The sequence below is a fragment of the Vipera berus genome (assembly GCF_964194415.1).
Source record: "Vipera berus genome assembly, chromosome: Z".
Lineage (NCBI taxonomy): Eukaryota > Metazoa > Chordata > Lepidosauria > Squamata > Viperidae > Vipera > Vipera berus.
This window is the reverse complement of record NC_138205.1, coordinates 55775011-55796306: the sequence shown is the minus strand read 5'-3', so window position 1 is coordinate 55796306 and position 21296 is coordinate 55775011. Positions and strand designations below refer to the sequence as shown.

General features: G+C 37.4%; 1 protein-coding gene across 1 annotated transcript in view; it reads right to left on the bottom strand.

Annotated features, from left to right (window-relative positions):
• Positions 1–21296, bottom strand: part of SDHA (succinate dehydrogenase complex flavoprotein subunit A) — a 64877-nt gene that overhangs the window by 40573 nt on the left and 3008 nt on the right. The window contains exons 2-6 of the mRNA XM_081344821.1: positions 10854–10943; positions 9898–10059; positions 8876–9019; positions 6472–6636; positions 1305–1453 (exon numbers count right to left, since the gene is read on the bottom strand). Coding sequence (XP_081200947.1) covers positions 1305–1453; positions 6472–6636; positions 8876–9019; positions 9898–10059; positions 10854–10943 — 710 coding nt within the window. The remainder of the gene's footprint in view (positions 1–1304; positions 1454–6471; positions 6637–8875; positions 9020–9897; positions 10060–10853; positions 10944–21296) is intronic.

Here is a 21296-nt window from a genome sequence, read left to right as displayed (position 1 = left end):
ATAAGGCAGGAAAGCAAATGTTTCATCAGTAACATTAATACCAATATATATGATAATAATGAATGTTATCTTTTTAATGTTTTAAAACATTCCACTTACAACATGCCCTAATAATGTTATCAACTTGCATCTTAGCAATGTGCAGTCATACCATCTGTGAGTCACTATTAAGTAATTTTCCTGTTCTTCACTGTTATAGATCATAATATGCCATTCTTCCAAAGGGTGGCTTATTGTGTATCTGAAATACAGATTTTTAAATCAGATTCCCATGTTTCTTTGAGAAACATTAATCCCAATATTTAAAAAGGGATAAGCAACCTGCACTTATTTAGTACCTTTCCATTACCCCATTTCAACTTTCCACCAACACACTTCAGATCATGCAGCTGGTATTTAAAAGCAAAATGGTCACATTTTAATTAAAAAAAAATCTGTTTTTTTAAGTAACACACATGCATATCATCATCATCAGCAGCAGCATGGTAGGAATAGGAACAATTTAACTCAGAGAACTTTCCATCTTTAGCATTCCCCAGCTCATAGATAATAAACAAATCACAATTTTTGAAATCAATCTTGATGTTTCTTTACACTTCAGAAGTTTTAATATTAGGAATCAGAATCCTACAGAAAGCAAATATCCAGAAGGCTGAAAAATTGACCAAAACAATCACCGCTGATATTTCCTATGAAAGTATGTCAACAGACATTTTCAAATTACCTCCTGAACTGCAGCTACCAACTCTTCAGAAGTTGACAAACCTGTTTCAGAATGAAACTCATTTTAATGGAAACTATTTGGAAGGGATCATTTAAGCCATGGGTGTCAAAGTCGCCACATCATGTGATGTGTAATGATGTATCGTAACTTTTTTTGCATTGCCGGAGCTGGGGTGGGCATGGCCTCTGTATGATGCAACCGGCCTGCGAGCCAGAACTTTTGACACCCGTGATTTAGGCTATCAAGCTTAATACTGTGCCCAGTGTAGGCATTTACAGTAAATAATTCCTGTCTAACTTCTGCTAGAACACATCCAGTGAAGTGATCCTACCAGCTTTCCATGTACCCATGCAAAAAGAAGTATTTTCCAGTTTAACAAAAATGTTATAGCTAGATTCAAGTATGGAAGATATGGGCTGCATTACATTTCTCATGCCCTATCTCAGCTAGAAGAAAGGCAAAAATTCATGGAAGAATATAAACTAGTGGCATATTATATTATATGCAAAAATGATAATGCTGGATGAATTAAAACAAGAAGGCCGATTGACATTTCTTCATATGATTATTAATATATTACCCGGTGGCAATAACTGTATTCTTTGCTCTAAAACGATGTATTGTGCCATCTTCTATGCAAAGTGCAATAATACCACAACATTCTCCATTTTCCATTAGAAGATCAAGAGCAAAATATTCCACAAAGTAGCTGGTATCATATCTGAGTGACTGATGGTGAGAGAAAGAGAACAAAGCGTCTGTAATTAATTTCAGTAATAAAGCATCAATGTTAATTAGAAAGTGTTTATTTAGACCATAAAGCTGGCTAAGAACCTACCTATTTTAGCTATTTTATAAATATTTAATATGTTTATGAGAATGTTAAAAGTAATAACCTTAGAATTGAAAACCTTCAATGGATTCTGCAGAATGAAGATAGTTCAGATCCTGTCAGTCAAAGATTGTCATCTGACGGAGAGCAGAAGACAAGTTTTTCCATAGTGGCCCCTGCTTTATGGAACATTCTTCCTTCAGATGGCCCCAACCCTGTTAACCTTTTGTAAGACCCTAAAAACCTGGCTGCGTTCTCAAACTTGGGGCACTAAATGTGTCAAGTGCCCTGCTTCCTAAAAATGTATTTTAAAAAATAAGCTTTTTTAAATTGTAAGCTGCTCAGAATCACTGAGATGGGCAACTATATAAATTGATTGATTGGGTGAATTTAAATTGTTAAATTCAACTCTTTGCTCAGTGAAATAATCTAAATTAAAGTATTCATGACTGATGGCTGCCCAGCCCATATTTAAACTCATACAGTAAAGCTATTAATTTCCTGGATAAATGGTTCCGCCATCCAAGGGCACACTGTTAGAATATTTTTTTACTAACATTCAATAAAAATCTGTTTACAGTAACTTAAGAAACAAAGTGCCAAATATGATTAGAGAGAGTGAGGAGACCAAGATGGCCACCAAGGGACAACTCTTTTAGTGAGCTCCTTATCCTCTTATTTTAGTTATCTTTTATATATGGTTTTAAAATATTTTTATCTAATATTAACTAATAAAATTAGTTTTCTTTTACTAAGAGTAGGAATTTTAGGATTTTAAATTTAGGATTAGATAGGATTAGGTTTTAGACTGTAAGCTCTGGAATTTATCAGCTTCAAGCATTTGCCAATGAAGTGGGAGCATGTTTTAAAATCCTCCAAATCACCCAAGGATGCAAAAACAAAATATAACAGTAAAAGCAAAAAGGGACTCGAAAACGAAGTTTAAAAGGAGGCATAAACTGAATAAACAGTCAGGAGGAAATCTTAAACACGACATGGCGGCAACGACACCCAGGTAACCAAAGATAAAGGACTTATTTCAAATAATGGACATTGCAAGTCTCTCTTTTGTTTTTCCTCCCCTTGTAATCTCTGTAAATAAACCTTCACCTTACTGGATTGGGAGGAGGATTACTGCCTTTCTATGGAAAATGAGGCTTCAATAGGAGATAGAGGGGAGAACAAGGAATGTAATGTAATGTAATGTAATGTAATGCAATGTAATGTAATGTAATGTAATGTAATAATATAATAAATTTATTTATTTATTTATTTATTTATATTTATATACCGCCCTATTCCCTGAGGACTCAGGGCGGTTTACAGGGAATTAAAAATCCAAAATACAAAAATTAAGAACCAAATTAAAAAATATTAAATTAACCCTGTAGTCAGTTAAAAAGAACCCCAAATTAAAAATTCCTCCTCAGTCTGGGCCCGAGAGCTCGAAGAGCCAGGTCTTCAGGCCCCGGCGGAATGATCGAAGGTCGGGGGCAGTTCTCAGCTCCACCGGCAGCTGGTTCCAGAGGGCAGGCGCTCCCACCGAGAAGGCCCTATCCCTGGGTGTCACCCGCCGGCAGTCTCTTACCGGTGGGACCCTGAGCAGACCCTCCCTGTGGGAGCGCACTGGGCGAAGGGCATTTGATGCCGGCAGCAGGTGTTCCCTCAGATATCCCGGACCCAGGCCATGTATAATATAATATAATAATATAATATAATATAATATAATATAATATAATATAATATAATATAATATAATATAATATAATATAATATAATATAATATAATATAATATAATATAATAATATAATATAATAATATAATATAATATAATATAATATAAAATATAATATAATATAATATAATAATATAATATAATATAATATAATATAATATAATATAATATAATATAATATAATATAATATAATATAATATAATATAATATAATATAATATAATATAATATAATATAATATAATATAATATAATAATATAATATAATATAAGATTACTTGGCTCACGAGCAGCCATAGTTGTAAAAGAATATTGCTAACTTTGGGGCAGATTGTTCTTCCATCAATGCTATTCAGGTTTGAAACCTTTCTAAGGAAATACTGTATTCAGCCAATATGGGTGTTTTATACCAGGGCTTTTCAACCTTTTCACCAATTTTACCACTTTTAGGATAAGGCAATATTTGAGCACCACCAATCGCCTAGCAAGGTGTCAAAAATGTGATGACCAAAAAAACGAACAAAGTGATAAAGTGCAGGCAGTCCTCGACTTCCAACAGTTCGCTTAGTGATTGTTCAGTTACAATGGTATTGAAAAAAGTGACATGAGCATTTTTCATACTTATGACCTTTGCAGCATCCCCAGGGTCACGTGATTTATATTCAGATGCTTGGCAACTGATTCATATTTCTTTTTTCCTCTAATATTTTATGAATCTTCCAATTTTACATTTGAGTATTTAAAAAGCAACACGGTGACTGGGTTAATCAATAGTTCAATAACAAAATATTTAGTGCAAATCTCAGGTTACAATATCAGATATTTCTTCTCTTTTTCCCTTAACATTTACTGTCTCGTATTCAAACTAGTACATTTCTAATTATATCAACTCAATAAAAACATCATTATTACATTTATCAATAAATTTTAGCTTATGCATATCTTAACTGCATTCAATCTTCATAAACACTCCATATCCTGTTATTAATTTTTCTCATCAGTATTCCAATTTAACCTTTGATATCCATAATTTTCAGACTTTGGGTAACCAAGATTTCCCTTATCTCACTTCATAACAAACTATAATATCCAAAATACACATTTTATCTGTTTAAATGTAATCTTGTTCTACTTCCTAAAAATTATCTATTTCCCACCATATTAAGTCATCTACTTAATAATACAATATCCCCTTTAATAAATCAAAACCATTATATATATTGCCTACGTTAATCAATAAATCAAACATATTCATTCATGATAATTAATTTTCTTTTCCCTTTTAAATCTAATTTTTCAATATTAAACAAATCAAATCCTTATTTTCAACTGATTTCCAACTATTTTAAATCTAATAACCAAAATTCCGCTTATCTCAACATCTCCCTTTAACCCTCTAACAATATAAAATCCCCTCTAATGAATCAAACCCCCCATTTTTTTCAATCTTATTCTAGCTTTCTTCCTTTGCCAAGTAGGCCTCCATATCAGCGCCTTTAAATCATCAAATAGATCTCCCTCTATTCTTACATATGTTATTTGAATTAAAGGAGACCATTTGATTGCCAGTTTTCTGGAAGGACTAGCCATTTGTATTCATTAGAACTAGAAGGAAGGACAAGAAGCAATGGATGGAAATTAATCAAGGAGAGAACAAATCTAGAAGTAAGGAGAAACTTCTTGACAGTGATAACAAATAACAATTAGTAGAACAGATTGCCTTCAGAAATTATGAAGGTTTTTAAGTTAGGATAGCCATTGTCCGAATGGATGGGTGTGTGTGTGTGTGTGTGTGTATGTGTATGTGTATGTATATGTATATGTATATATATCTGGATTCATCTTGACAGTATTTTAATAAATGTTAAATTCATTCAAATTGAGAGCCTGTTCATGGATTAGATGAGAATTAGGTAGTTTAACTATACCCCATGTGAAATAATACTTAATTTTATCTTTGCACTCAACTTTCTTGATGATCCAAGTTCTAGATTTTAAGATGTGAAAGTCTGGTCTTTTCCATCTCCTTGATAATTTGTATACTTATCTGTTCTCTGAATTACAAAAAAAATTTTCCCCAACATTAATTTGACCCCTTTAATAGCTTTTTTCCTCCCTATTTTCAAGCACATAACGGCCTTGTTATGATACAACTGTCTTAAATAGTTTTTAAGTGAAATCACACTTATAAAGCTATTATTTGCTGGCAATATTGAATTTCTTCCCTAATGTATAATTTGGAAATTACTATTTCAAAGAACCCATTGGATTAACATTTTCATCATGCATCCACAACAATCCCAAGCTCTCTTCTGTGACCACTAGCTACCATCTACTGGAATTACAAGGCATCTTCACAGTTCCTTTATTTTTTATAAAATCAAAGATAAAGGAAAAACAATTCTAAAAAACCTATCATTTTGAATTCTGAATAACAGAGAAATATAACTTATATAAACTCTATTATTTTGATTGTATTTATTTATACAATTCATTTATACAATGAATCATCTGCAGTGATCTTGGAGCCCAGGAAAATAAAATCTGTCACTACCATTTCTTCCCCATCTATTTGCCAGGACTGAGAGGGCTGGATGCCATGATCTTGGTTTTCTTAATGTTTAGTTTCAACCCAACTTTTGCACTCTCCTTCTTCACTCGCAACAAGAGGCTCTTAAGTTCCTCTTCACTTTCTGCCATTAGAGTGGTATCATCTCCATATTTTAGGTTGTTGATATTTCTCCCGGCAATCTTAACTCCAACTTTTGACTCAGATCCTGAAGTTGAAATTAAAATACTTTGGCCACCTAATGAGAAGGAAGGACTCACTGGAGAAGAGCCTAATGCTGGGAAAGGTTGAGGGCAAGAGAAGAAGGGGATGACAGAGAATGGCTGGAGGGAGTCACTGAAGCAGTGGGCATGAGCCTAAATGGACTCCAGAAGATGGTAGAGGACAGGAAGGCCTGGAGGAACGTTGTCCAAGGGGTCGCAATGGGTTGGACACTTCGCAAATAACAACAACATTTATACAAACAACATATAGGAACATCAGCCAAATTTTATCTGGAGTGAGTCATAACAGCAATAGGCATAAGCCAATGCCACCATCAATTTTAAAAGTAACTCTGTTAATCATGACTTTAGTTATCTTTGTTCCCCACTCCACAAACAACTACTTACCCGGCCATACAGTGTATGTAACAGAGAGTGACCTGTCCTATCAGCCACACAACAGCAACGGTGAGCCTGTCCTCCTTTCCCAAATTTAAGGCTCTGACCTCCAAAAGCACGTTGATAGATCTTTCCATCTTCTGTCCGGCTAAATGGCATACCATAATTCTCTAGCTGAGGAATCCAAAATGAGACCAACAATTTAATTATGTATATAAAGACAAGGAAAAGTAAGATATAATGCAATCTGAAAATATCTCAGCCTCAAAAAAGAAATAAAATAAAAACATAAGCTAAGCAACATTTTAATCTATTTAGTATATTTTGGTGCAAGATTCTGCGCTATTATGTAAGTAGAAGTTCTAATAGAAGTTACTGAAAATTACAGTTGCAAGAAAAAGTATGTGAACCCTTTGGGATTACGTGGAATTTTGCATGAATTGGCCATAAAATGCGCTCTAAATGTCATGTAAGTCACAACAATAGAAAAACACAGTCTGCTTAAAATAATACTATACAAACATTAGCTGTTGTCATGTTTTAATTGAACATAAGATGGAAACATTCACAGTGAAGGGTGGAAAAAGTATGTGAACCTTTGGACTTAATTTGACCCTCCTTTGGTAGCAATAACCTCAACCAAACATTTCCTGTAGTTGCAGATCAGACCTGCACAACGATCTGGAGTAATTTTGGACCACTCCTCTTCACAAAACTGTTTCAGTGTAGCAATATTCTTGGGATGTCTGGTGTGAATTGCTCTCTTAAGGTCATGCCACAGCATTTCAATTGGGTTGAGGTCAGGACTCTGACTGGGCCACTCCAGAAGGCTTATTCTGTTCTGTTGAAGCCATTGTTTTGTTGAATTACTTGTATGCTTTGGGTCATTGTCCTGTTGCATCACCCATCCTCTGCGGAGCTTCAGTTGGCGGACAGATGGTCGTATGTTTTCCTGAAAAATGTCCTGATAAACTCTGGAATTCATTTTCCCATCAATGACAACAATCCGTCCAGGCCCTTAGGCAGCAAAGCAGCCCCAAACCATGATGCTCCCTCCGCCATGTTTTATAGTGGGGATGAGGTTTTGATGTTGGCGTGCTGTGTCTTTTTTTCTCCACACATACTGTTGTGTGTTTTTCCCAAACAACTCAATTTTGGTTTCATCTGTCCACAGTATATTTTGCCAGTAGTGCTGTGGAACATCCAGGTGTTCTTTTGCAAACTTCAAACGTGCTGCAATATTTTTTTTGGAACACTGCTATCATTTCTTCCCTGGTCCTTCTCTTCACTAGACTAGCCATGCCACGTTCCTGTAGCCATTCTTCATATGTTTAGCTTCTAATCCCCTAATCATCTTTGTTGCTCTTCTCTGCACTTTTTATAGTCTCAATATCTTTTTTATAGTGTGGTGATCAAAACTGGTTGCAATATTCTAGGTGTGGTCTTATTAAGGCTTTATAGAATGGTATTAGTACATCACGTGATCTTTAAGATTGCATTGGCTTTTTGGGCTGCCACCGCACACTTTTGACTCATATTTGATTGTCCACTAAGATTCCAAGATCCCTCTCACAGTTACTACTATTAAGCCTACTTTCACCAAATCTATATTTATACTTTTGGTTTTTCTTGCCTAGGTGTAAGACTTTACTTTTCTCTACATTGAATTACATTTTGTTAGATAGTTCCCCATTTTTCAATGATATATACAGCTGAATCACAGAATGCAAAAAGCCCCAAAACATTTAAAACATCTAAGGAGGAAATGAAGAATACTAGGTAAACTTAGGTAAATTAGAATGGGTCATGTCTTAAAACAAACAATTAAACAGGGTATCTCAATCTAGGAAAAAAATGTGATCCAAACCTGAAATTTGTAAATGAATTTACAATGGTTTTAAATAAGAGGTCCCCTATCCCTGGGCTGCAGGCCGTGGCTTATTCAGACCTGGGCTGCGCGAGAAATTGCAGTCAAGCTGTGTGGCATGTTGTTCACACCAGCCTGCCGCTCGTGCAAGTCGAACTGCACTTCTGCACGAATGCTTCCCATTTGTGCAGTCCAGTTCCCTCTCCCCAGCCAGGCCGCCAAGCTGCATAGGTTGGGAACTGCTGTTTTAAATGACATAAAATATAAACATTTTGTTTGGGGCTGCCTTTTCAGAAAAGGATATCTTCAATCATATTGACATTATCAAGAAATTAATGGTCATCAGCAGTTTTTCTGGGTCTTTTCACATATTAGTTATTTTATTAAAAGACAAATAAAGGCAGTCAATACATGTTTACGTCTCCTATTTTTCACATTGATACTATAATTAAGGAAAACAATTGTTTTAGTTAAAGAAACTGTTTTCCCTAATTATGTTATCAATGTGAATATTTGTAGATAGTCAAAGAATCTGAGTAACTGTACCTCAATAACTGAAGCAGGGGCTTGCTCTGTCATATAATGAATTGCATCCTGATCTCCCAGCCAATCAGAGCCTTTCACAGTATCATAGAAATGCCATCGCCAGTTATCAACTTCCATGTTCCCCAAAGCAGCATTGATTCCTCCCTATAAATTAAATCATTGCAGAGACAAATTGTTAAAATGTCAATAAATCATAACTTTAATATTGAGATCAACACAAAATAGTGTTTTCATCGATCAAGAAATAAGAACTGCATGGTACATTTAGTTTTTTATGATTATGATTATAATAACAACCAATTTTTTTTAAAAAAAATCATTTATTAAATTTAGAATCAATCAAGGGAATACATTTGTTTACAGTTAAATGATATGGAGAGTTAAGTTGGGTATTATTAGCATATAGCAATTCTTGATTCCAAAGCTCCAGATGATCTCTCTTGTGAAAATTAAATTCAGAATTTTACCATGAATCAACGTTCCAATGCAAAACAAATATATAATGCACAGTTCAATGTATGTTATTCATAACAATCAATACTAACATAGCCCCAAGCACTACCATTAACTAGACAACCTATGACCCATTTGGCCATCTTTCAGAAACATTTCCTTACCTAAGCAGAGAATCAGAATGACCACAGGTAAGCAGAAAAACAGTGGAAGCAGGAATCATTTCTAACTTCCTACTGGCTTCCCCACTGACTTTGCTTGGAGGAAACTGGTATGGAGCACTGAAAATCATGATCATTTGACCACAGCTAACCACTGCGACGCTGCAGCAGTCTTTTGAACACATTTTTTAAATTAACGGAATTGAGGTAACTTAATTCAAAAAATTTTGCACTATGATGAACTGTTTAGGCAAATTCAATGTTATAAAGAGACAAAAAGTATTTTACTACTATATAGATTCTGCTAAACAATGAATCTGTATATAATATAAATCTAGGTAGCATGTGGCACGCTTCATTTCCCTTCCTTTAGTTTGAAAGACAGACTGAGAAAAAGAGGTCTCTTACTTGTGCAGCAACAGTATGAGATCTGGTCGGGAATAATTTGGAAACACATGCTGTATTAAACCCAGCCTCAGACAAGCCAAAGGCAGCTCTCAAACCTGCACCACCTGCACCCACTACAACTGCATCAAATTCATGGTCCACTACAGGATACTGTGTTGAAATCTGAACAACAAAAGGCAAAACATCTTGAGATGAAATATTTGCAATACCCCAATACAATTTAAATTATTATTTCAACTTACACTTGGAGACCAGCACAATCAATAAAGACTATGTTGGGGAAAAATTCAAGTATCTGTCATTGACTTTTGATTTGTGATCCTCTATAATTTAAATAATTAGAAGCATTATTAAACTCAAGTCCTTAATCCTTTGTTGCCATTCTTTCCCATGTTAACAAAAAGTTCTTTCATTCCTGTAAGCCAGGCATGTCAAACTTGTGACATCACATGACATTATGCAACGTATCAGGATTTTTTCCCCATTGCCGGCAATCGGGTGGCCACGGTTTTGCCGTAACACTTCTGGTTCCTGAGCTGGCAGTTTGACATGCCTACTGTAAGCTTTAGTATTTAATTTGAGCAGGTGAGCAGATAAATAAATAAACTGTAATTTGACTGATCCCTACAAACAAGATTGAATGCCAGAATCCTCATTAAGGAAAAATGAGGATGGGATCATTTGAATCCAACTTTAAACTTACAGATGCCTACCCATGTAGTTGCTTATTGGCTAAATGTTCAGTATGCATATGAAGCCATGGCTTAATCAAGGCTTATTGAATAATCCACAACTATTCAACTGTTAAACCACAAATCATGATTTGATAACCAAACAACTCATTCAGAAACAAATTACATTGCATCTTAGAACAATGTGTTGACTGAATATTTTATTTTTTCCAGCATATCTGGATTGGATGAAGAAGCCATGTAAGTGATTGAAAAATAACTTACTGGATCAGATGTTTTGGCAGACACATTCTTCTTTCCATATGCCGTGAAGTGAAAATTACGAGAAAACAGATCATAAGCTGTTGGCCTTTGCTGAAACATAAGAGTAATAGTTAAAATCTTCTAATGTTGTAAAAGGGACGCGGTGGCTCAGTGGGTTAGGACACTGAGCATGTCGATCAGAAGGTCGGCAGTTTGGCGGGTCAAATCCTGAGTGCCACGTAACAGAGTGAGCACCTGTTACTCGTCCCAGCTTCTGCCAACCTAGCAGTTCGAAAGCACGTAAAACTGCAAGTAGAAAAATAGGGACCACTACGGTGGGAAGGTAACAGCGTTCCGTGTGCCTTTGGCGTCTAGTCATGCCGGCCGCATGACCATAGAGACGTCCTCGGACAAGCGCTGGCTCTTCGTCTTTGAAACAGAGATGAGCACCGGCCCCTAGAGTCGGAAACGACCAGCACGCATGTGCGGGGGAACCTTTACCTTTTAATATTGTAAAGGCACCAATCTGCTGCTTACAACAATACAACAATTGGTCCCAAAAATCCCCAAAAAATTCAGTTGCTAAGCAAGAAAGCTGTTAATTGAATTGTACCCCATTTTATAACCTTTTTGCCAGTTGTTAAGTGAATCACTGCTGTTATTAAGTGAATCATGTGATCATTGATTTTGCTTGTCAGAAGCCAGCTAGAAAGGTTATACATGGCAATCAAATGACCTTGGGACAGTGCAACGAGTTGTATTTTATGATACTTTTCTAACATATCTCATCATAACCAAATAATATGCAAAAATATAATATCTGTAGTTACATTTTCCCAGCAACTGTCAAAACAAAAAGGAAATAATAAGAAATGTTAAGAAATATTATGACTTTATTTCAAACATTTTTCAACAAAAGCAGAGAAAATACCACCTAGACTTTTAGCCTGATATTGGGCTGAATTTTATACTAAAAAATTCAAAATCTGGACAAAATGCATTACAGTGCATCCTACTATGTTAATTCTAAACTTATGGTGTCCCAAAATATCTGGAACACCATGTAAACACCATTTTTACTTACAAAATCTCCATCAGTCAACTGCAAAAGGCAACTTTATTTGGAACAGCTTACATCCTGTGGTAACTCCTTTAACACCATCAAACAACAACACATTCTTATCTGTGTCTTTGGGAAGGACTCAATAGGTGGATAAAAATGCCAAAGCCTGTCTAAACCTCTGGATGACTGTGCAACAAACCATAATAATTTATAATATGAAATAAAGTATTCACAGAAACAGAATTGGACAAACTGCAAAGGTTTACCCAGGGCAAAGAAATCAATGCCTTGCCAGAAGTAATTCAGAATGTAGAGGCAAACCAGGGGGAGTTGGCAGTGAAGGAATCCAGCAGAGATATACAACTGTTCCCTTTTGGAAACCAGGCACCTCTTCCTCAGGAAGAACAAAACCCTCTAACTAAAGAAATAAAAGAACTGAAGCAAAGAATAACTGAGCATCTAGAACAGCACAAAAACAACAGAATATGGCTGCCTGCATTGAAGCTTGTTCCAAAGAAACAGCTAGCACAAACTTTAAAAGAGGGGTGACAAGCGGGGGAGAGGTCTCTCCAGTTGGCGGTAGAAGGGCGGTGGCCCTCCTGTCAGATTGGAGCTACTCTCCGAACCGAAGAAGAAAGGATCGGCCACTCCCATGGCCCATCATTTAGCCATCTCCTGCCGAAGCCAAAATCATAACAAAGCACTTGAAAGCACTTGAAAACTGGGTAAGAATTGCCTTCTTCTTTTCCTAATTGTGTACTCTTCCTTTCAAAGCTTTCCAAATTTGTTTCCCCTTGCAAGGAGAGAGGGAAGGGATTTTCCCCCCACCCTCCTTAATAGTGGCCCTTGTCTACACTGGAAGAGAAAAGAAAAAGCCTTGAACTACATGATACTGATTAATTGGACTTACTGCCTTTCTACCTTTGGCCCCAAATTCCTATATTAATAGAAATGGACTATTCTACCTATCAATCTAAGGTAAAGGTAAAGGTTCCCCCGCACATGCGTGCTAGTCATTTCCGACTCTAGGGGCTGGTGCTCATCTCCATTTCAAAGCCGAAGAGCCAGCGTTTGTCCAAGGACATCTCCGTGGTCATGTGGCCGGCATGACTAGACGCCAAAGGCGCACGGAACGCTGTTACCTTCCCACCGGAGTGGGAATCTAAACAAGGAGACAAAAAGAAAAATCTGTTACAGAAAGTGAATACCATTGGCAAACAAGCTTCCTTACACTTTGCACTGACCTTGGCATTAAGATAAAAAACTGAAACAGATGGGGATGAATTTGGCTGAGACTTGTGGAGGTGGACACTTACTGGTTTTTGTTTGAAAAATAGCCTCCACTAAGGACTATTTATAATTACTACAAAATGGAGAACGATCAGCCACAAACCTCGCTTGAATATAATCTTATATTTGAAACAATCTATAGTCACTGAGATGTCTATCTCCAGATTAAATAATTTACATGCCAACTTTAATTTACAAACTGAAACCCAGACTGTAAAGAATTTACACTTCAGAATATAACAAACTTGGAAGATACTACTATTGAGACAGAGGAATATAAGCAACAACAACAAAGTACTGAAAAAACTATTATCCAAAACCTGACTTTACTCAAAGAACCTACAATTAAAGTACAAGGAACTACTACTATGACAGACAATCTTTAAGACCAACAACAAACTAGGGAAAAACTTAATACTCAACTTTTGACCCTTTCTAAAGATCCTTTAACTTCAGAAGTACACTACAGGCAAGATAGTGATGCCAACATAGAGGACGCCAAAGACCAATTAAGACAACCTGTGGAAAGCCTGGACAGTCAACTACTAACTATAATACTGGATAAGATTTTCTCCTTAAAACAGATCAAACCAGATGGAAGAAGAATCCAGACTGAACTGCAGACAGAGATGTCAGAGCAAATAAAGAGAGTGGAATTAACATGGCAACAATATAATGACTATAAATGGTTCAACCTTTGTACATCGCTGATGGTTGGATGGCCTCCTCTGATGAAAATAATATGCATGCAAAGGAAGGAAGACCTACTTGGCAATTTGAAGTCCTTGGTCTGGAAACCCGACTGAATTTCTAGAGAAATATTATAGGTCATTTTGTTAGTAATTAGTAACTTATTAAGATCTGAAATAGAAAATATTCGTGATAGAATTAAAATGTATTTAAGTACTTATTAGGCTTATTCCAAATATTATAAATTTATATATTGCCATAATGGAAAATTGGCTTATGGATTCCATCTTTGATGTCAAAATTGTGGTTATATATAAGTAAAAGTAGATTGATAAACATAGGCTTTCTGATTGGTAACTTGTGACGTATCCGGATATGAAACAAACAATGTTTATTAGGTAGAAGGTAGCTATTTAACTATTGGGTGTATGTTAGATGATACAATCTTTGGTGTAATAAAATAAGGGAATTTTGGGTTCTGAATACTATTTGGGATGTCTCAAAGGTTAAACTTGGATACTACAATTAACATCAAAATTAGATAAAATCTTATAACAAGATATATATACTTCATTGAAACTGGACTGACAAAATCTTTTTTAATTGACCATGCTATTCTTATAAATCTGTTATTTTAAATACGTTGTATTGAATGTTGAGGGAAATAGAGAAGGATGCTATGATAATGCACCCTGAACTATGTATTGAAAACTCTGTTATTCAATTGATGACTACCCAGGTACCATGATGCTTTATAGGTTGTAAATTGAAAAACTAATAAAAATTGTTTTTTTAAAAAAATACAGTCAATGGAAAACCCAGAACAGGGACTGACAATATGGAAAAAGGAAAAGACTTTCTACATAAATCAGAAGGAACCTGAGGATCAAGAAGAAGAACAGATTGAAGAGAAGATAAACAGTTCAGGACAATTACATCGAGATGGAAAAATAGAGACATGATTTGTTAGTCCTTTCAAAAAAATGGCAAACGGATGGCATTTTCTACATCAAACAATCTATATAACAACACAAGAAGATTTGTTTAATGACTCAAAAGCACGGACATGGAAGATAATTTGGCAAAGAAAAAGACAGAATCTGTTAAGATGATCATTATAAATATCTGTGCATCCTCCAAGCTGATAGCAAGCACACTGAAGGCAAGAGGAAGGTCAAAACTAAATATATCATGAAATGAAGATCTTAAGAGTCCAAATTCAATGGAGAAAATACCATAAAGGCAAGAAGATCACACAGACTGACTAGAAACAATGGCATGACACAGTAGCAACAATGATGCATTGGAAGATCTTCAATAAAATACCTTTTGACTGCAAGCAGGAACTGGTGGAACTATGAAAAAGAGAAAGTGATAAGAAATGAAGAAGCTAAAGTGCTCTGGGACTTTCAGATTTTAAATAGACAGGCACCTGCCACATAACATCTGAGACTTAGTAACAGTCAATAAGGAAAAAAAGTTTGCATAGTGGATGTGGCAATACCAGGAGAAGGCAGAATGGAAGAGAAAGAACTGGAGAAAAATTACAAAATTCCAAGACCTTCAAAAAGAAATAAAATGACCAAAGATAATACCAAATGCAGGGCTTTTTTTCTCATAAAATGCTCAGAACGGCATTCCGGCACCTTTTTTTTGCAAAAAACAAAACAAAAAACCTTTTGCACAAACTGTGCTGCTATTGGCTTAAGCCAAGGGTGTCAAACTCAATTTCATTGAGGGCCGCATCAGCATTGCAGTTGCCCTCAGGGGGCTGGGTGGGTATGGCCTGGGTGGGCATGGCCTACTGGGTGGGAGTGGCTAGAGTGCGTATGGCCTACTGGGTGGGCGTGGCCAGCTCTACATCGTTCTCATCAAGGGTGCCTATGGGGGCCTGGGCAGGAGTGGGACAGATCTGAGGGTCTCTGGGCCAGGGCCAAGGCAGTGGGGGCCATTCCCTCACTGTTTCCAGGATGGCTTCGCGGGCCACATGAAACCACGTTGCGGGCCGGATCCGGCCCCCGGGCCTTGTGTTTGACATGTCTGGCTTAAGCCTATTGCAGGCTTTGCTCTTTTATGACTCATGGACTTCAACTCCCAGAATTCCTCAGTCAGCTATGCTATTGGCTTTTGGAAGCCAATAGGAATTGCTGCTGAGCTTGCCAAAAGACCCGGCAGGCAAATGTTGCAGCGAAGGCAGGAACATTGCACTCTTCCCTGCTCTCCAACTACACCATCTCTACTAAGTAAGTAAGATATTATTTGCAAATAGGATATCCAAGTATGACTCAAGGAAATTTTCCCTGCATGGAGGAAGTAGTGGTTTGTTTCACTTTACTTTTCTAATTGCTGTAGGGAAGAAATGATGATTAGAAAAAGGCAGGAAGTTATTTTTATTAGGAAGAATTCATTTATCCCATGCTAGGTCTTTGGGAGCTTAGTACCACCAGCACAGAACATTTGCTTTTCTGAAACTTCATTCAAATTCAATTCCTAATAGGGGCATTTGAAAAAAAAATGTTATTTATTAAATTTATATGCTGACTATCTCACCAGGATGACTCTGAAATCAAGGAGAGGGCTTGCAATTTCAGTTTGTAGTTATCCACGTTTCTGCACACTGAGATAATCGGCCATTTTACAAATACAGAGCCTATCATGCTTTTATATTTACCGTATATGGAACAGATACATTACCTGAAATTTTTGGAATGTGTAAAAAATTTGAACCAGCCCAGAAACTCATTTCCCATTGTTTGTGTATATAGAAAGTAAACCCTGAAATAGATTTGGAAAGAGCAAGGACTTTGATTAAATGGAAATGTTGCTAAGTATAGAACTGTTGAGTTAATTTGCAGGTGTTTCTGCTGTTTTCTTTTTATGTGCTTATGATTTTACATCACATTTTAAAATCAGCCAAATTGAATAGGAATAAGATTGTGACTGCTTGTTTACTGTAACTAAAACTGGAAATTATATTTCTAAAGCATTAGTTTGGATCATTGGAAAGAAAAAATATTTAATATTTATGATTCAAAAATATAAATATGTGAGAAAGATGTTTTTAAAGACCTTTGCAGCTTGTTCTCATATATACCCTGCCACAAAGGAATAACTAAAATTATGAAATTTAGAATCTACCAAGCTTCCCTCCCATGGACAGAAGACAATCCATGGGAAATGTGAATACGTAATCCATAGCTTTAGTAGCAATAATAAATCTAATTATGCTATGCAGATTTAAGTTAGCCAAACCCTAGAGCGGTGGTAGCAATCTTCTATCACAATGGTAAGCCCTTTAAGATTATATATTGTTAATCATATAAGTGAAGGAATGAGGAAAACTGTGGTTAAAGAAATTGTTTGATCCAATAAAAAAATTTCATTGATAATTGATGAATCAACCACAATAAGCAAAAAACTACTGTCACAGTATTTGTTCGATGCTGTATCAAAGGTATGGGAATGAATTCACCAGTAAATTTGTTTTTGGACTTGGTAGAACTTGAAAAAGTAACAGCAGAAGGAATATTTGATTCCTTACTACAATGTCTTTACTCTTATTGGATGACAGAAGATTATTTGAAAAAATATTTGATTTCTCTGGAATGCGATGGCGCCGCTGTGAGGATGGGATGTAAAAGTGGAGTGAAAAAATTGCTGTCAGAACGTTTTCCTTCTATTATAGTTTGGCATTGTGCTAATCACAACTAGAATTATCAGTAGGTGATGCTGCCAAGGAAACCTCAGGAATAAATAGATTCCATATTGATAAACTGTATGTCATACTGTATACCATGCTTCCGCAAAGAATAGTAGAGAGTTGCATTCATATGCAGAATTACTGGGGGCTGAGCTGCTGAAAATTGGAAGTACCCGATGGGTGTCATCTAGTTTGCATACAGTTTTGGCTGTATGGAATAATTTTGAATCCCTTGTGTATCATTTTAAACAAGCAATGCATGATCCTACAACAGATAAAAATGATAAATGCACTTATGATGGCTTGAAAAGAAAGATAACATCAACACTGACAAATCCACCATCAATCAATTGCAAAAGGCAGCTGTACTTGTAACAACTTACATCCTGTGATGATAACTTTAGAACCATCAAACATCTGCCTCTGCCTATCCTCCCTGTCCTCCTCTGCCATTCTGGAAAAAAAGTGGGAGTAAAAAAGTCCCATTGAGAGAATGGGGTGGCGGAGGTTTGGGGAGCTGCGTGCGCAGCTCTCCAAACCTCCACCACCCCGTTTGGAGAGCTGCTGCCTTCGTCAAACATGGACGAAGGCAGCAGCTCTCCAAACGGGCGGCAGTGGTTTGGAGAGCTGCGCGCGCAGCTCTCCAAACCTCCACTGCCCTGTTTGGAGAGCTGCTGCCTTCGTCCATGTTTGACAAGGCAGCAGCTCTCCAAACGGGCAGCGACGGTTTGGAGAGCTGCGTGCGCAGCTCCACCGCCACCTCTGCAAGCCTCCACTGAGAGAATGGGGCGGTGGAGCACTCCGCCGAGAGAATGGGGCGGTGGAGGCTTGCCACCCATTCTCTCGGCAGAGACTTCTTTCGAGGGATCCAGCTTCTGCCGCGCCGCACCGAGAGAACAGCGCTCCACCAAGAGAATGGGGCGGTGGAGGCTTGCCGCCCATTCTCTCGGTGGTGACTTCTTTTGGGGGATCCAGCCTCTGCCGCGCCGAGAACAGCAAGCCGCCCCATTCTCTTGGCGGAGCGCTCCACCGCCCCATTCTCGGTGGCTTGCCACCCCAAAAGAAGTCTCCACCAAGACGAGAGAACAGGGCGGCAAGCCACCAAGAGAATGGGGCGGTGGAGCGCTCCGCCGAGAAAACGGGGCGGCTTGCTGTTCTCTCGGTGCGGCGATGCAAAAGCTGGATCCCCCGAAAGAAGTCTCCGCTGAGAGAATGGGCGGCAAGCCTCCACCGCCCCATTCTCTCAGTGGAGCACTCCACCGCCCCATTCTCTCGGCGCCTTGCCACCCCATTCTCTCGTCTCAGCAGAGCCCAGCTGAGAGAAGTGGGCGACAGAGGCTGGATCCCCCGAAAGAAGTCACCGCCAAGAGAATGGGCGGCAAGCCTCCACTGCCCCATTCTCTCGGTGGAGCGCTCCACCGCCGCATTCTCTCGGCAGCTTGCCACCCCGTTCTCTCGTCTCAGCAGAGACTTCTTTCGGGGGATCCAGCCTCCGCCGCCCCAATCTCTTGGCGGAGACTTGCAGAGCTGCTACCTTCGGCTGCTTTTCTTTCAGGGCATCCAGCTGTTGAGAGAAGGGGGCGGCAGAGACTGGATCCCCGGAAAGAAAAGTAGCCGAAAGCAAGCTGAAACAGAGAGGAGACTGCAAGAAGGGCGAGATCAGCGCAGGCTGAGAAACGCTGATCTCGTGTTCCTGGCAATCTCCCTCAATTTCCACTTGTGAAGTTCGGGGCTGGCCTTACAGAGTTGCCAGAGCTCCCGGGAAGACGCATACACCCGCTGATCAGCCTCTTGTTTTGCGCATGCGTGTGCATGCGCACTATTTTTTGCGGCTCCCAGTTTTTTCTTTTGTGAGGGAACCGGTTCTGAGTGGCTCTTTCACTGTTTCAGCTTGCCGACCCCTGGCCTATCCCAATACCTAGGAAAGACTCAATAGGTGGACAAAAATGCCAAATCTAGTCTAAATATCTGGCTGACTATGCAACAAACCATAACAATAATGCCAACTTCAACTGGAGAGTTTCCCTAATGGCACATTAAAAAAGGGCAAAGCCACAACCAAAACTATGCTGATATTAATAACTAATTGATTACAGTAGGTGGTTTATTATAAAATAAAAGACTCCACTCACAAAATTGATATGTATGTGCCTACGGTAAGCATACTGTACACATTTAACTATGCAAGGGCATCCACACATACACTTCTTCCAACAAAAAGAGACGGGAAAGAGCAGCTATAATAGAAACAAAGAGAAGAGAAAAGGGGAAAACAAAATTATATGTGGTAAGGTAAGTAAGGCAGTTATCAGAAAGAGAAAATATGAGAAAGATTTGTTCAACAAGGATTATACGTAGTCCCTGCCAACGGGTCAATTTCCAGAATAATTTTCAAAGGAACCAAACTATGCAGCAGTAAGATGTGCAGTTCTATATTAATTCCTTTATTATGAATTTCTCGCATTTTTATCAGATTTTGTTTCCTAAACATGTTTTCTAAACAGGTAATTAACAACCACAGATAAACCAGGATGCACTTTATTTAAATCAAATATGGTTCATGTACTACTCGGGACAATCTCTAAATTATATGCAATAAGATACATTTTACTTATATTTTTTATTTTATTTTATTCAGAACAAAGTTAAAATACAAAACTCAAAAACCAAATCCAAGACAAAAAGAAAAAAAACACAAAGCAGTCAGAATATTAAAAATAGCAAAAAAACACACACATAAACATATTATTCCCTCTAGTTGAATACTGATTAATATATTATTACATTAGTTCCCATCCCTTGCAAAACAGGCCCTCCCAAAAATTTTAAACTACTAAATCTATTTGCAACTTGTTGACTTGTCTTCCATATTAGTGACAAATTAACAGGAAAAAGCAATAGTAAAACAGAACAAAATTAAAGTTTCAAACTCTCTGTTAACTAAGTGTTATTGTAATCCATTTGTAGAAAATTTGCCGTGACACAAAAGTTATAAATAGATTGCTGTGGGGTCAAAAATCCATGTTTCTTTCTTAATATCATCTCTTGTCAGTTGTTTAATTAAATGTAGTAAATTCAGTCTCCAGAATAGTTCTATCTTCCGATTAGAGTGGAAGCAGAAGTAGTTACCAGTTAATTGTAATAAATCTATCCAGTCTCCCTCCGCCATTGTAGAAGAAAGGAATTCCTTTATATCTCCCTCCCTCCCAGCTAAGACTGTAATGTTGAAAAAATATGCAGACTTAAATTTTGGAACAACAAATGAAATCCACTTTGCTGGCTCTTCCGCTGTGAGATTATCTCTTTGATCTGGAACTGGATCCTTTTGTGTATCTTTATCTTCAGATTCTAACATTCTTTGAACAAGCTACACATTTCCCCACCCCTCTTTCTTAGATTTCAGACACTATTCAGCCATTTTAATCTGTGGAACTTAATCAGGGAACAAAGAACAGAAAAAAATCTCTATATTTCAATCCAACATTATAAGAAAAATTCAGTAGAAATAAACTCCAAGTATTTTGCAAATTTAAAAAAATACAGAACCCAATGATGAGAGTCTAATGTCTCTTCACATACACCTCTAAATGTTGCCGTGCTTTCCATAAGGAAGAGACAGAGGTTATCCAGAACAACATATATCAAAAGGAAAAAAAGAGAAAAAGCAATTAGTGTCCAGCAAGGGGTTGGGAAAAAATCAGCATTCAACCACTGATCAACT